At 36.9% G+C, this 17,574-nt stretch overlaps 1 protein-coding gene across 4 annotated transcripts in view; it reads left to right on the forward strand.

Annotated features, from left to right (window-relative positions):
• PLPPR1 (phospholipid phosphatase related 1) overlaps positions 1 to 17,574 on the forward strand; it is a 353,659-nt gene that overhangs the window by 242,671 nt on the left and 93,414 nt on the right. For 3 of the 4 annotated variants that reach the window (XM_064490361.1, XM_010977449.3, XM_064490362.1), the window contains one exon: positions 2,227 to 2,334. In XM_064490361.1, coding sequence (XP_064346431.1) covers positions 2,272 to 2,334 — 63 coding nt within the window. In that variant the 5' untranslated portion in view covers positions 2,227 to 2,271. Of the gene's footprint in view, positions 1 to 2,226; positions 2,335 to 17,574 lie in introns of those variants that run through there. The other variant, XM_031450119.2, reaches the window with a different exon arrangement.

A 17,574-nucleotide genomic window follows, 5' to 3' on the forward strand; every position in this document is an offset into this window, starting at 1 on the left:
CTTTTCACCATTCCTCCCACGAAATCAACCAAAACTCTCAGACATTACATGTAAACAGACAAAGCTCAGAGAAAGGAAAGGTGGACTGGCTGGGGACTTCACATAGGAAACAACACAGTCGTTGAGTTCCCAGGATTTTCTTTTTGCCTCGTATCTCAGACTGGATATTGGAGAAGCTGGCCCCCTGGGAATACTGATACATGGACAAAATAGGCCCAAGAAAAGCCTGCCCCTTCTGTAGCCAAGGGGCCAGGAAAAGGGCAGCCAAGCAATATTGAAAACTTTTAGAAGATAACATTTTGACTACAGCCAAAACCACAGAAAAAATTACAGTCCCCTACTCTGTCTCTTATCAGCAAAGACCAAGTGGGGACCCTGGACTTGTACACTTGGCAGGCTGTAAGGAGGCTATCTTAGACTCCTGCTGGTGTATACCAGAGAAGGTCAAGTAGGAAGCCAGGATTTGAGGTTATTTTGTGCAGTAATGAGTGAGCCCCACCCCGGCCCCACAGTATCAGGGGAGAATATAGGGGGAGCCAAAGCTTGCTCTGTGTTCTCCATTTCATTGCTATTTTTTATTAATTGTGTGGAGAAGCCATCTAAAGTGCTAGGTATGTCTGATGCCTTTGCTCTTTCTGGGCCTTAACCTACCTCAAGCCGATTAAAATTTAATTTTCTTTTCAGATAGGTGGTACTGTATTTGGGTAATGCTTACAAGAGGACTCATCTAAGTCATAAGCACTGATAAGTGAATTCTAAATGGTTTAAGTAAGGGTGAAATAAAACAAATACATGGTTGCCAAATCAACTCAGTGTGTGTTCCGCATATGGGTTCCTTTCTAATTGTAAAAAATATTCTTCCTCAGTCCTGAAATTGGTGAAATAATAGATCGACTATGGGTATTTTATAACAGATAATATCCAGTTTAATTGAAAATTTTAAGTTGCTTAAAGTTTAAATAATTTAAGCACTGATTGGTGTGGGCTTCATATTGTACATAATGTTAAATTTGATCAGAGAAAGTTTTAATTGATAAGTGGTAAGTTGGTAGTTATCTCAAAAAGACAGGGAAATGTCTTTTAAAGTTTCATTCTGGAAAAGGTAAGGAAGGACTTAATTAAGGATAGAATGAAGTTAAAAAAACTAATTCATGACCTTTAAGAAAAGTGCAGTTGGCTATTTGCACAGACTAGTAGTCCCTGTGTCACGCATTACAGCACAATCCAGAAGAGCTGGTGGGAAGTCTGACACGGAAACAGAACAAACAAAAAAATAATAACGCTCAAGAGCAGGTACCTGAAACAAGTACTGCTTTGGCTAGAGAATAAAAGGTATAGTGGAAAATTCTTTTTTTATCTGGCTTTGGAAGTTTCATGAAAGCCTTAGTATCTCTGTTTTGTTATTGTTATTAAGAAGAACCAAAATTAACTGATCTTCTAATACAAGAATACTTTCAAATATTTTCAAAGTAGGACAGAGGTGTTCTAACAAGTATTTAAAATAACCTGCTGTTTCCCAGCCTCTCCATTCTTCTACGTTAAGAGAGTGTATTACGGCATCAATGTTTTGTGTTTGAGTCAGTCTCTCTCCCTCTCCCTCTCTCCACACACACACAGATGCACACATGCACACATGCACACACACACACACACAGCTGAGGGAACTCAGTAAGAGGCATCAGTGATGTATTAATCCCAAGTAGTTAATAGCCGTGTAGTCAAGGGAGCAAGGACAGAGAGTGGTCAAGGAGGGAAGTCAGGGATCTGTGCCTCAGCACTAAATGTCAGCTCCCACTGGAGAGGCAAGGGCAGAAACAAACAAGTCCTTAGGCTGCAAACCGGGAGATGGGGCACAGATAGAGGATATCCACACAGAATGGACAGTAACAAATGTTTTGTAGCAGAGATTGCATTTTGCAGCGTGAATGCAGTCTGCTGGGTTAAGGCACCGAGCAGCACCGGGCAATTAGAATTATGTTCACTCTAACCTTGTGCACAGAAGCTTCCTACCTGGTCATTTAGGCTTGAAGACTGTTCAGGGCTAGTATATATTATTTCCTTTCCCCTGGAATGCTAATTAGTCTGACTTGATTGTGTTGTAGATCAGTATTTTGCATTGTTTGTACACAACTTGCTTATCTAGAGGGTAGCTGCTATTTTTATGTAAATACCTAAGGGACTGCTAAACATGTGGTTCTTACAGCATGCCACCTATTTCTGTTTCAGCCTGGACGGTTTTATACAGTGCAGCCTTGCTACATGTTGTAAGAAATGGCTGTAGGAAACAACACTCAACGAAGTTATTCCATCATCCCGTGCTTTATATTTGTTGAGGTATGTGTATTTTTTTGCCTTTACAGACAAATTGGAATAATCATAGCAATTTTTATGCTGAGAACTTGGATTATTTTATAAAATAACTTAATATTATGATTGATAATTATATTTTGATAGTACACATGTTAGTAAAGAATTGATAAGTTATGGAATGTTTCTTGAATAGGAAGCCATAGAACAAGAAGGTTCATCTATGGGGTATAAACAATTGTGTTCTATTATATTTCTTTTCAGTGGTAACTTGTATATATTATTAATTATGAATGTAGCATTTTGATGAAGTTGCTTTTTTAAAATGGACATATTTCAAGAATTTGATAAACTAACTGGTTTATGGATGATGTTAGTGGGATATTGAGAACTGTATAGTGTTCAGTTTCTTTTGGTCATAAATTATTTTGTTGAGATGCTCCAAGTTTATACCAGCAAATAGTTTCTCCAGCATCTTTCTGGTTAAACTTCTTGCACTTCTTCCCCACTGTACCTCCCCTTCTATAATGTTTGCTATTGAGGAGACAAAGACATGGAAATTTTAGGAAATGTGGAATCATATCATGGGGGGAAAAAAAGCTACTGTAGGTTAGCTCAAAATAAGGTGTTGATTGTCCAAAGATGATATTATTTCTGCCTTCTCAAAGAGATAGGCAGAAATAATATCTAACGGACTGTTTTTTAACCTGCAAAATGTATTTTAAAATATGACATCATAAAGAGCTGAAAAGTAAGTATGCTGAGTTTCCTTTCTGGTCCATACATCCCAAGGATCAGCTGTAGCGTGTTCTTACGTTCTCAGGTGGAGGATCTTTCTGGCTGAGTGTGGAAGGAACATGCATGTTGACCTACTTTATTACTGTGTGAAAACAGACACTTGAGCTAAACCACTACTTGTATTAGCAGAAACGTACTTTCAGTGAATATGTTGTTTCAACACAGCCTGTGAAGCAACACAGCGAGTACTTACTTTTACCTCATGGCTCCTGGAATAACTTTAGCTGTCAGTATATTCAGTTGTATAATTTTGAGCATTCTGATTTTGGGGCAAATAAAAATGTTTGGCTGATCCTTGAATTTCACCTTAAGGATATCCCTTGGTAGTTAAGAAGGACAGATATTACTTGATGATTTATTTTCTGGTGATATTTGTGAACCTTTTGTATTGCAGAATCAGGTGAAAATGGGAGATTAGGTTGGGACAGAGGTTATGATGTAAGTGAAGATACTCATAGGCTCAGGCTATATTTCTGAAAGGGCAAACAAAGAACTCATTTCTCAACATAAATACATATTCTTAATACCCTTAACTTGCTATATAAGGCCAAGAATACGTCCATCCAGACAATAACTGCACATGTTGTGTATTGTGGGTGCTAGTTACTACTGTTCATATTGAAATTGTAAGAAGGAAAAGGAGTCCTTTCTCCCATTGCTCATGGGGGAAAGGGGAGAGGCAATAGCACTATGTTTTTCAATGTTAAAATCCTTTCTTTTGTCAAAAGAAAAAGAAAAAGAAAAATATAAAGTAAACTGGGAGAAATTGTGAATAAGTCATCTGTTATCATCTTTATCCTCCTGGTAGCAAATTTATTTTAAATTTTCTTAAAAATCAAACAGGAACCAAACCTCAAAGCAAGAGGTTTAATTTGCTAGAAGCTATGTGGCTAAAGATTCTCATCCCTCTAATATGTGAACGATGAGCTTGACTGATCAAGCAAGCAACAAAAGACATCAGTCAGTCTTTCTGTACCTTAACCTGGCACAAACAGAAGTCTAAAAGTCTGGGAGAGGAAAGATAGTTTATTCTCTTCTTGCTGTATTTGCCATTCTTATTTTGCATGGAAGTTCAAGACACATCAGTGGCTTCTCTCAGAAACAGTCAGGAGAAAGAAAAAGAGGAAGCGAAATAGAATAAAATAGAAACAGAAGGGAGGAGGTAAATCTCAAAGTGGCTCTCACAATTCTCATGTATTTAATTCATCAAATGCTTATTGTTATATGCACCCCTATGTTTGTTTTAGCGTTATTTACAATAGCCAAGATGTAGAAACAACTGAAGTGTCCACTGGTAGGTGGATAAAGAAACCATGGTGTGTATGTGTGTGTGTGTGTTTGTATACCATACACATATATACCATGGAATATTATTTGGCCATAAAAAGAATGAAATATTGCCATTTGCAACACCATGGATGGATCTTGAGGGCATTATGCTATGTGAAACTAGTAAGTCAAAGAAAGACAAACACTGTACGATTGCTCCTATTTGTGGAATCTAAAAGGGGGGGGGGCGGGAAACAAGTTCATAGATACAGAGAAGAGATCTGTGGTTTCCAGAGGTGGGGGTTGGGAAGGGAGAAGAAATGGGAGAAAGGAGTCAAAGGGTGAAAAAAAAATTTTTTTAAAGTCTCTTCTGAAATTTGGCAGCAAAACTTTGAGTAAGATCCAATGGGAACAACAACAAAAAAAGAAATGAAACAAAAAGAAAATACTTATTATTTATCTACATTATTCCAGGCATTATAACAAGGATATCAGAAAACTTGATAAAAAATAACTTGGTTAAAATGTCATTATAATCAATAATAATCAATAATCAATCTTTTCACTATTTATTAATTATGAAAGAATTTAAAGGAAATAATATAATAGCCATCCCTGTACCCACCAGCAAGACCAAATCTTAAAATTTTGCCATATTCATTTCAAATATTTTTTCAAGAAAAAGAAAATATTACAGATATGGCCGAAGTCCTACTGTCCTAGACCCAGAAGTAACTATAGTTGACTCTTGAACAATGAGAGTTTGAACTCATGTAGATGAGATTATATGCAGATTTTTTTATAGTAAATACTATAGTACTACACAGTCCATGGTTGGGTGAATCTGGATGTGGAGGAACCACAGATATGGAGGGCTGACTACAAGTTATACGTGGATAAACCCCTATGTTGTTCAAGAGTAAATATATGTGAAGTTAGAGGCTTCATTTCCCCACATGATTCTCATGCATATTTGCATATTTTTCCTACAAGTCTATATATTCGTAAATTATATTTTAGGGAGATTTTACATAAATGATACCATATTGAACTTTCCTTTTGCAGCTTTCCTTCTCATTTAACGTTATATTTCTGAGATTTATCCAACTGGCAATTCATTCTTTTCAGTTGTCACATTTTATCCTTTTGTGTGACTATACCTACTCAGGGGTGGTTTGGTTGATTCTTTTTTGTTTATTTTCTTATGTTTTATACTCTTACAGCTTTTTTTTTCAGAAAATATCCTTATTTCTGTATCTATGTGCATGTGTGCAAGAGCTGCCCGTGGATTGACACTTAGCAGTGGAATTGCTGTGGGATGATTACATTTTCTAGTTGTTTGTTGCTACATTATAGGAACAATATTGATATTTTTATATCAATTTTCTTGGGAAAAACTTCGTTAAACTCTATTGTTAGTTGTATGAGTGTCCATATATTTCTTAGATTTTTTTCAGTTACATTATCTGCAAGTAGTAGCAGACTTTTTCTCTTATGATTGTTATGACTAATTTGTTTTTCTTAGTGCTTTGACTAAGACCTCCAGTGTAATATTGGATAAAGGCAGTGGTACAGGACATCTTTACCTTGTTGCTGACTTTAAAGGGAATACTACAGGTGTTTCAGCATTAAATTATAAATAAGCATGGACTTGAATTTTTTTTCTGGTCTCTGTCTTCTAGGTTAGATTACTTGTTTTAATAGCCCTTTATATTGTAAATTATAGATTATATTTGTATTCTCTTAAAGCTTACTCTTAAATTTTAAATATATAAACTTCAGAAATATTGAGGGTAATCAACAGCTCAGTGCTTCTCTTGATCAGTATTTTTAGTTTGCTTTGAGATCTTAGCTGTTGTTCATGAAATTTGTATCTCCCTTAAATTTTCACTAATTTTTTCAGTCAGGGCTTCCTTGAACTTTCCCACATATTCATCAGTTTGGGTTTTTCTTACCATTCTTCATTTTATTCCTCTCTTCTGAATTTAATTTCCTCATGAAATTTGTCCTTTGGTAGTTCTTTCAGCAAGGATCTAGTGAATCGTAAAAATTCTTGATATTTATCTGAAGTTATTTTTATATTACAGTTAATCTGAAATGGTGATCTACCTAGGCATTGAATTCTAGATTGAATAATCTATTAATTTATTAATTATTAATAATAATTTATTCAATCTAGAACTTTCACAGTGTTAATCCATTTCACTTTCCCTCCCACCCCCATGGCCTTTATTGTTGTGAAAACCCTCTTCTTTGATTACTATTCTTAATAGGTAATCCACTTTTTCTCTCCAGTTGCTTTTACACTTTTCTCTTTCTTTGGTGTTCTGAAATTTCAGTATAACGTATCTAAGTGTGTATTTATACTGGCTAGGACTTGTTCCACATTGTGAATATCAAGTCATGTTTGTACTAATTCTGAAAAACTCTCAGCCGTCACATCTTCAAGTATCCTCCTCCTCCATTTCTCTGTTCTCTTTTGATATGTTGGATCTTCTCATTCGTTTTATATTCCATGTCCCTTAACCCATTTTTAATATCTGGAAGTTCTATGTGCATTTTAAAAACTCTGTTTTTATAATGTTCCTATGCTTTTGCATTTTTAAATACTCTTCCTCTTTCCTGAAATTGCTAGTATTCTAGTGCTCCTGGATGTTGTGTCTGCTGTCTCTGGCTCATGGTGGATTGTTTTCTTATTTATATTTATAATTGCATTTAGCTAATCTTCAGCAGAACTTGATTCTTCTGTAGGATTCATGTGGGCCTTAGGTTTTAAGAGTATCTCTTTGGAAATATTTAGCGTGTGTATTTCTCTTGGGCTTATGCTTCTATATTCATAAGCCAAATTTGAACAATCCCAAAGTATAATTAGTCAAAGTTCACTTTCCTTGTAGTCTTCCTATACCAGCAGGTGGATTTATATCAAACACTCTTTCTCTAATGTGAAGAGCAAGCTTTCAGGAATCCTGGCTTTTACGTAGGAGTCTTAGTTCCAACTCAAGTCCTCAGGATGTCATATCCTCAGGGACATTAAAACCCAAAACTTGTTACTGAGATGACGTGTACCCCTTTCTCCACTCCCATGTAGGTTCACTGTATTATCCAGTTTATTCAGTTTCTGCTCTTATTTTCAGGACCTCTTTTGATTCAGCTCACTGGTGAATTTTTAAAGAAAAAACGCTAATCATTGTTTGTAGATGTTTGCTTTACAGTAGAGTGTTTTCATGCCATCTTTGTTCCAAGAATGCATTCATTCAGTCAACACCCACTTTTTCAGTACGTTTTTTTCTCCCCCAAATCATTGCGTGTTTGCCTTCTTGCATACTTTACATACTAATGAGGTTTCTGTCACTTGTATCTCACCAGATTTTTTGCAGGTCCAGGATTGTTGAGCCATGCTTAAAGTGTGTGTAGGGGTTGGAGGGTGGGTATGAGAGACACACAGTGCCCAAAGTTAGAGCACGATATATATTTTCTTGGTGAGTTTAACTATATCAGCACAGAATTTTGATGAAGGTTGGAGGGTGGTGTTTTATTCATGGCATTTGGTGAGGATGCCAACCAGCCTCTAAAATTCAAACATGGTGACAAAGTAGAAGCCTGCCAAGAACCACCCAAAAGGCTGAAACAGTGGCAGAGAAGCTGTGTGCCCAAGCAGCATGCGGCATAAAAGGTCTCATGGTGGTAACAAGTCAGGAGAGCATTGCTCTGAGTAATGCTTGAATGTCACAAACCAAAAGAGAGGTTAAGATGTCACTGGAGAGAGAGCAAAGTTTGTAGATTAAGTGAGTACATATGGAAGGCAGTGAGCTGAAAGGGGAGAGATTAACTGTGGGAGGACAGTAGAATGGGCTGAGAAGTATGATATGCAATGAGCATACCATTGGTGGTTCCAGAAGTCACACCCTTGAATGTTAGGTATTCAGAAAAACATCTGTTGTACCTCTCAGTATCAGATAATCCTTAAATTGTACCTTTCCATGCTGGCTGCAGCCTCTTAAATGGAAAGCCCGATTTAAGAGAATGATGACTTTAAGAGGCAAAATACAAACTTTTCTATCACTAATGAGAGGGAAACTCAGAATCACTAAAATTCTAATGTGGTCCGCAACAATATTTCTGGCCAGATTTCAGCTCTTCACTGATCTGGTTCTGCTAGAGCAGGTGAAAAACGGCAAGTGCTGTACTGGACGAAAGCTAGACAAGTCAGAGGGAGCAGGAAAAGCAGTAGAAAGTCAGCAACCTATAAATATGAACATGAGGGCATCCCCTTTCCCATCCTCATTTTCACTCTTTGAAATCAGTAATATGAATTTTTGGTGAGGATAAATGTACTTACAACAAAATAGCTTTAAAAAGTGATCAAAATAATCAAACTTTTCATCCTTAGTCCATTTTCCTCTTTCTTTCCCTCTCCCTTCCCTCGCGCCCCCTCTCCCTTCCCTTGCGCCCCCTCTCCCTTCCCCTCTCAATATATTTCCTCCCATCTCTCTCCTAACTTTCCTTCTCCCTCTCCTTTTCTCTGTTATTCCCACAGACCTCTCATGCCTGAAAAATCTACAAAAGGAGGGTTTCCCTGAGGGAAAATACACTCAAACTGGTGATTGAAGTATTATTTTTTCCCTAAAAATACAACTATGAGCTGATTGAGATCTCCCATGTCCCTACTGTAATTACCAGCGTATTTTTGCAAGATTAACTTAGGGCTGATTCATCCCTTTTGACTAATCTTCCCAGATACCAGTGGATTCCTCTCAAGACAATTTCACTGCATTCTCTGTCAAATCATGAAAAACTCCAGCAGTCAGTTCTCTTTCAAATATATTTGCGCTAACAGCAAAACTCTAAATGGAACTTAGCTTCCTCGGCAGACAGTATTAAGTACCAGGACTTTGGACGCAATGAATGTGATTGTTGCTTGATATGTACATATGTGACAATTTTATCATTTGGGTGGTTGCTTGAACTTGCAATTTTTATTGCCTTTTTTTGACAACTCATTTTTCTCAGCTTGAACCTATCAGGTGATTGTTATAAATCCCAGCCTGAAGATAAATAATCCCATGAAGTTCTGCAAGAACTTGATGATTCTGTCTTTCTCTAGCACCAGAATTTAAGGAATTCCATATCATCATTTTTGGACACTGAGTGCAATTTCAGTGCCTCTCTTGTGTGCCTCACATTTTAAAAGTGTTTCTTGGCCTTGCTTTCTGCTCTTTACTTGCAGGTGCTAAGATTTAGCAGCTCTGATTGCCTTGTTTCTGAGACTTAGATTGCATTTATATTTAAGTCACATTGAGAACTTTACCTCATTAAAAAAAAACCAAAAACTCTGCTGGTTCTTGCCAAGGAGAAAGTATCAAAATCTTATCCTCATTTATCCTGCAGTAGAACAAGAAAATAACTTGATGTAAAAGCACTGGGTTTGAGTCCTGGCTCTGCCAGTTACTGCTGCTATAAACCTAGGTACCTTCTTTGGACCTCAGTTGTTTCATCTGTGAAATGGAAATAAAAACAATTTCTTTCTGGGAACTTTTGAGAAATGAGATAATGTACCTGAAAGTGCTTATCAAGCAATAAGTGGTTAATAAATGTTAGCATAAAACTAATTTAAAATAACAGTTTCTACCCATAATATGGAAAACAAAACCAACAAAGATGAAAAATAAAACCAACCAAACACATACACACACACACACACTTACACACACATATACACAGACAATTAGTGAAGAAACCCTGACAATTAGTGAAGAACTCTGGCAATTTAATCCCCAGATATACAACATTGCTGGGCTTAGGGGATAATGTTTTTAGAATATATTGAGATGTTATCAGATAAGGTTTCAAACAAAGCAATGAAAAATCTGTGGGTCTTTTAAATTGTAATGACCAAAGCACATTATAAAGCACTTTTTCCCATGCATTTTCTTATTTAATCATCGTTTTGACTAGCGTTTGCAGTACTGGTACAAAAAGACAATGCCAATACGTAGTATCTGTTTTTCATAGTATCAAAATACCAATGTTGATTTTAAAAATTCAATATGGTCAGATGCTCTTCAAACTGAGTGAGGGCTCCTCTGCTCTTCAGCATTGACTCTTGATCCCAGTTAAAATAAATTCTCATGAGGGGAAAAGAAATTAGGACTAAGAAAATGGGTCTGGCTCTGGAGGATGAACGAGCAAGAGAGGAGCAAATAAGGTTCTGAGGGGAATCAGATGACTGGACTCCAAGAGAACTAGCCCCTTCTTTCTGTGACCCCCTTACCATTCCCTCCTCCTCTTTTCCTCACTGGTCTCCTCTCCCTCATCCTTTCAAAGAAAATAAAAGGCCTGGTCTGACTCTGGGAGAAAATTTAAATCTCTAAGAAGTATAAGAAAAGCTGTGCGCCTCACTGGTAATCTAAAAGTGGTAATAACAACCGTAAGTTACCATGAAAGGGCTTTGAATAGGGCAAGGATGAGGTCAGAATAAGAGCAGCTCTGCTCTTGTCAACATTTTAATGAAATATATAACTCTCTGCACACATCTCAAGACGTAAGTTATTCAGGCTTCAGATTTTTTTAAAATCCCCACATAAACATATTATACCATTTAATACACCATATTTGACATTTGCATGGTGTTCTGTTCTAAAACTGGGGTACTGAAAAACATCAGTAAGATAATATTGACCCTATGCAAGAGGAATTTCTCTTTACTTTTTAAATTTCAAAATGAAGAAACGGAGAAGTTCATTGGCTTACTCAAGGCCACACAGCCAATAGGTGTTACGAAGTTGGAATTTTCACTTAACGTACATTCAGATCTTATGTTCTTTCCACTGCATATATGTAGACACAATCATTGGACTCATAGTCATATTGAAGAAGGGAACTTTCTCCAGTGGAGAACCAACTTAGGGTAAGGAAATCTTTCCAGGGGCCAGAATTCAAACATATAGAAATGTTGAAATGTGAATTTCCCTTTCTACAATATGCCATCCTTTAAGAACTTAGAGTATTATTATGTTTTGATCCAGGTAAATCTCTACTGTCTAGAACTCTTCAGGAAGTAGGGTATTTTCTTTGGAGGTTTAGGTTAGCTGATGATAATCAGAAAATCCTTTGACTTCAATAATTGTTAAGTAACTTTCTTTTAAAAATGTATTTTGAATGAGCTGAAGCATACTCTATATAATAGAAAATATTCAATTACTTAGCTGTATAAAACCTTCAATGTTGATAATATGTGGTTCAGATTTAAAGTAATAATAAAACATCACTGACATAAGTGACCCTCACATGTACTGTTCCTTTATAGGATTCCATTTTCTTCTTTGCCTCTCCAGAAGTAACCACTAAGCTGAATTTGGTGCACATAGTTTTCTCAGATATGAACACTTGTTTAACATGTGTTCATTTTGTGACTCAGTAAGTTAAAAAGGCTAAGCAATTACACCCCTTTTTAGTGTTAAAGTATTTGAACTTGAGTTGTGTTTAATGCCCCTCTACTATTGCTGTAGATATATAGAAAAATCGACCAAGGCGCTATCTGATAAATTGGCATTTTAAAATAATCCTAGCTAAAACTGACCCTAACAATCAGTGTGGATAGAGTTTGCAACAATAACAGACAGTGCCTAGATCTCAGTGGTTAACACACACAGGCTAATTTTTCACACCACAAGTTCTAGGTAGTTGGTGGGAGGGAGCTATGCCCATACCAAACACCCCAGGACCCATCCTGTTGGAAGCACCATCTCAACACTTATTTCCATGATCACTCTGGTAAGGAGAAGCAAACATAGAAATTCACAACACAGACTTTTAATACTTCATATGTAATTGGTAGAGGTCACTTCCACCCACATTTCCTTAGCCCAAGCAACAAAACTGTGGCCATACCCAACTTCAAATAGGGTGCTGGAGTACCTCCTACAAATGTATCTAAGGGGAAGAGGTGCTTTATAGCCTAAAGGACTACCAGATGCCCTTGTGATTTCTCTTTCTCACATCATTGAGATAATAAGATTTACTTAGCCATGTTCTGTTTAATAGTGACATTTGCATGTGTTTGCCGAGTTTTTTGTTTGTTAAATGATACATGTAGTGAATGGATTGATAGGGAGAGTTCTCTGTCACTGGAGGGTTCAAGAAGAGACTGGTTTGCCAAGTGGTAGGCGGTTGAAGAGTAGACTCCATCTAGCACTATACCAGTGACCCTTATTCCCTTATGACTCTGAGTCCTGTCTTTGTGAGACCTTCCGAAGGTGACAGTCTTAGTGAGAACCAGCCACACCCAAGTGCCATTTCCCAGATTCTGTCCTAGAGTGCTTTCCTCAATCCACTCACCTACTTTGTGTCCTTTTCCAGACCACCTTATTCCCATGCTGTGTACCACGTGGTAACATCTTCCCTATCAGTTTTCCCGAGAAATGACCTGTCACCTTAAACCAAGCATTCTTTGTAATGTTGAATGGACGCACCAATACTTGGATCCTCACAGACTCTTAGATTCTTCCTCTGTGGGTTCATAAGCCCAGACAATCATACCAAAATGATAGACTCTGGACTGAACTGAATATAACTGAAATGTTATACTTTTCAAGAACTATAAATAATAGCATCTTGTCCTGCTGCAGTATATTATTTTTCACGGGCTTCATTCTTTGCTCTGTGATGCATTTTTCTTTTATAAAGTTCGTCCTTTAAATATAATATGCACCAGTCTAAGTTGTCATTGATACATGTGACTGGCCAAGCTCTTTGTATTTCTCTTGAAATTTAATTCCAAGATTACATCAAGTCCAATTTTTAAGCCAATGCAATGTTATGGTCATTTATTCTTTTTTTTTAACTTCTTTATTATGGTATGATTCCTGTACAATAAACTATACATATTTCAGGTGTACAATTTGATGAATCCTGATGTATATATGTATACACCAGCGAAATGACCACCACAATCAAGATAGCTAACATTTCCATCACTCCCCAAAAGGTACAAATTTCAAATTCCCAGATTATCCTTTCCCATACCCTTTACCCCCTGGTAACCATAAGTTAGTTTTCTATGTCTGTGAGTCTGTTTCTGTTTTGTAGGTAAGTTCATTTGTGTCCTTGTTTAAAAAAAAAAAATTCTACATATAAGCAATATCATATGGCATTTTTCTTTTTCTGACGTACTTCACTTAAAATGACAATCTCCAGGTCCCTCCGTGTTGCTGCAAATGGCATTATTTTATTCTTTTTTATGGCTGAGTAATATTCCATTGCAGATATATATTACATCTTTATCCAGTTATCTGTTGATGGACATTCGGGTTGTTTCCATATCTTGGCTATTGTAAATAGTGCTCCTGTGAACATTGGGGTACATGTGTCTTTTCAAATTATATTTCCCTCTGGATATATGCCCAGGAGTGGCATTGCTGGATCATATGGTACGTCTAGTTTTTTGAGGAATCTCTGTGCTGTTCTCCACAGTGGCTGCACCAATTTACATTCCCACTAACAGTATAAGAAGGTTCCTTTTTTTCTCCATACCCTCTCCAGCATTTATCGTTGGTAGACTTTTTAATGATGGCCATTTTGGCTGGTGTGAGGTGATATCTCATTGTAGTTTTGATTTGCATTTCTCTAACAATTAGTGATTTTGAGCATCTTTTCATGTGCTTGTTGGCCATCTGGATGTCTTCTTTGAAGAAATATCTGTTTAGGTATTCTGCCCATTTTTTATTAGGGTGCTTGTTTTTTTATATTAAGGTGTATGAACTGTATATATTTTGGAAATTATTCCCTTGTTGGTCGCATCATTTGCAAATATTTTCTCCCATTCTGTAGACTGTCTTTTTGTTTTGTTGATGGTATCCTTAGTGTGCAAAAGCTTTTAAGTTTAATTAGATCCCAGTTGTTCATTTTTGCTCTTATTTCCATTATGCTAGGAGCTGGTTCAAAAAAAATACTGCTGTGGTTTATGTCCAAGAGTGTTCTGCCTATGTTTTCCTCTAGGAGTTTTATAGTATCTGGTCTTACATTGAGGTCTTTAATTCATTTTGAGTTTATTTTTGTATATGGTGTTAGACAGTGTTCTAATTTCAGTTTTTTACAGGTAGTCTTGTCCAGTTTTCCCAGCACCACTTATTGAAGAGACTGTCTTTTCTCCATTGTATATTCTTGCCTCCTTTGTTGTAGGTTAATTGCCATAAGTGCATGGGTTAATTTCTGGGCTTTCTATCCTGTTCTATTTATATATGTGTTTTGTGTCAGTACCATACTTTTTTGATTACTGTAGCTGTCTAGTATAGTCTGAAGTCAGGGAGCATGATTTCCCCAGTTCCATTATCCTTTTTCAAGACCATTTTGGCTATTTGGGGTCTATTGTGTTGCCATGCAAATTGTAACTTTTTTTGTTCCACCTCTGTGAAATGTGTCATTAGTAATTTGATAGGGATTGCATTGAATCTGTAGATTGCCTTGGGTATTATGGTTATTTTAACAATATTGACTCTTCCAATCCAAGAACATGGTATATCTTTACATCTGTTTATGTCATGTTCAATTTCTTTCATCAGTATCTTACAGTTTTCAGTATACAGGTCCTTTGCCTCCTTGGGTAGGTTTATTCCTAGGTATTTTATTCTTTTTGGTGTGATGGTAAATGGGATTATTTCTTTAATTTCTTCTTCTTTTTTTTAAACTATTTTGTTGTTAGTGTATAGAAATGCAACTGATTTTTGTATATTAGTTTTGTATCCTCCAATTCTGCCAAATTCATTGATGAGCCCTAGTAGTTTTCTGGTTGCTTCTTTAGGGTTTTCTATGTATAATATCATGTCATTCATGAACAGTGACAGTTTTATATCTTATTTTCTGACTTGGATTCCCTTTCTTTCTTTTTCTTCTCTGATTGCTATGGACTTCCAAAACTATGTGGAATGAAAGTGGCAAGAGTAGGCATCCTTGTCTTGTTCCTGAGCTTTCAGCTTTTCCCCATTAATTATGATGTTAGCTGTGGGTTTGTCATATATAGCCTTTATTATGTTGAGGTATGTGCTCCATCTGTGCCCAGTTTCTGGAAAGTTTTTATCATAAATCAATGTTGAATTTTATCAAAAAAATTTTTCTGTATCTGTTGAGATGATCATATGGTTTTTATTCTTCAATTTGTTAATGTGGTGCAACATATTAATTGATTTGTGGATGTTGAAAAATGCTTGCGTCCTTGGGATAAATTCCACTTGATCATGGTGTATGATCATTTTAACATATTGTTGGATTCAGTTTGCTAGTGTTTTTGGAGGATTTTTCCATCTATGTTCATCAGTGATATTGGCCTGTAATTTTCCTTTTCTGTGGTCTTTGTCAACCTAGTGACATACACAAAATTTAATTATTTAATTTGTTTGCCTTGCACATAAATGAGTATATGTTGACAAAACTGAATGAAAAGACTGATCATTCTGACACTCTTCAGGCACAAGATGCAAAATAGCCAATTAATCTTGTTCAGCCAGTTCAGGGGTTTATGTACCTAATCTTGCCATGAAAAAAACAAGCCTGAGTTGTATGAAATCTTTCCTTTTGGACTGATTATTAAAGCTTACATTGGAAGCAATTATAAAAACTCTTGACATATTTCCAAGTGAAATCAGAACCTCGGCTGTTTATTTGATGTGTGTAATGGTACTACTTAGGTATTTTGACTCCTTCCTGCTTTAGAGAATTTCGTGCTGAGTTCTTAATGGCAAATTCTCCTTTTCATTGTGAGAATCTCATTAGTGAACATATTTTTATTGTCTGTATCTCTAGTCTCCTCCCAAAGGACTGTGTCTTCTCTTGTCTTACCTTTGTGGTTACCTACCTAGAGGTCTTACCTTTTGAAGGCTAGGATGGTATCTTTTTCCTCTACATATCTCAAGACCTATTATGGAAGAGTAATTTGTACAGAGTACATATGCTTGTCTTTGGTTGGATTCTTCCAGAACAGACCCTGAAACAAAGATTTGAGTGCAAGTGGTTTGGAAGTACCTGTTAGCGATGGAAAAGAAATGAAGCTAAGACATGGTGCACTGAAGAGTAGGTGCCCATGGTGGAGAACTGGGGCTCAGTGCATAGTAGAGACTTCTGGGAGGCTGTCTAGAACATGCCTCAGGGTTATCTCAGCTAAAGGGTGAGGAAGCTGGAGTATTGTGGTATGGTAGCTGCATCGTTGCTTGAGTTTTACTCCAAGGGGCACTGATTCCTGGGTGCTCTGGCCAGCCCTGCATGCAGCCAGCATACTCCCATACCTCAGAAAGGCTTCAGGCAGAGAATCACTTTGTGAGAAAACAGTGAATGCCAAGGGACTACGGGCAGGGCACTGGCTGCCTCTCCTGTAATGCTCGATACACTCTTACTGTACAGAACTGAATGGAATTTGCCAAGAGCTATAAGAAATGTCAAATGACTCAGACCTGAAATCACTGATTTTTACTTACCTCCTGCAGATGCGTGTTTTCAGCGGTATCAGCTTTGTCAGGGCTAAGTGATTCAGGGGCAGTGCCATCTCTAAAAGCAGCAGGACAGCAGTGTCTGTGCCAACTCCATCATACCACTGGGACGTCTTACACACCAGGCTGCATTACAGATGGAGCAATGAAAGCGCTTTTTATGCTTTTTAACTAAGCAATAGGGGATCTCGGTAGAGACCCTAGGGAAAAAGGACTTCATGGTCCTTTGGAAACAGTATTGGGCCAGGAATGGGGGAATTTAGGTTTTCATCCTCTTTTTATGTGACCCTGTGGACCTGTGGCCTTGCAGAAATTGCACTGAACCTTCTAGGCCTCATTTGCTGACCTGTAAAATGGACAGATTGAACATGGTTTCTTCTAGTTTCAAGTATGATTCTCCTGTGAAATAAGGCAATGGGACTTGTATCTGTTATGTGGATCGAGTAGAAACTGGGAGGAAAAAATACACTTACACATATGTGCAAATTACATATTTCTGTAACATGCGTATCTATTTATTCTGTAGTTATTTTTTCACCAAAAATGAGACACATTGTTCTGGCATTCAGAATATATCCTTTTCTAATGCTTTCTGCCCCTAAAAGCAAATCATTTCTTCTCCCACTTAGAAATGAGAATAGATTTTCTATGTAGGCTCACAACAGGAAAGGGAATTTGAGAATGAGAATTATATCTTTGTTTTTCTTGTGACTGACGTGATTAA

This window comes from Camelus dromedarius, chromosome 10 (genome assembly GCF_036321535.1).
Source record: "Camelus dromedarius isolate mCamDro1 chromosome 10, mCamDro1.pat, whole genome shotgun sequence".
Taxonomy (NCBI): Eukaryota; Metazoa; Chordata; class Mammalia; order Artiodactyla; family Camelidae; genus Camelus; species Camelus dromedarius.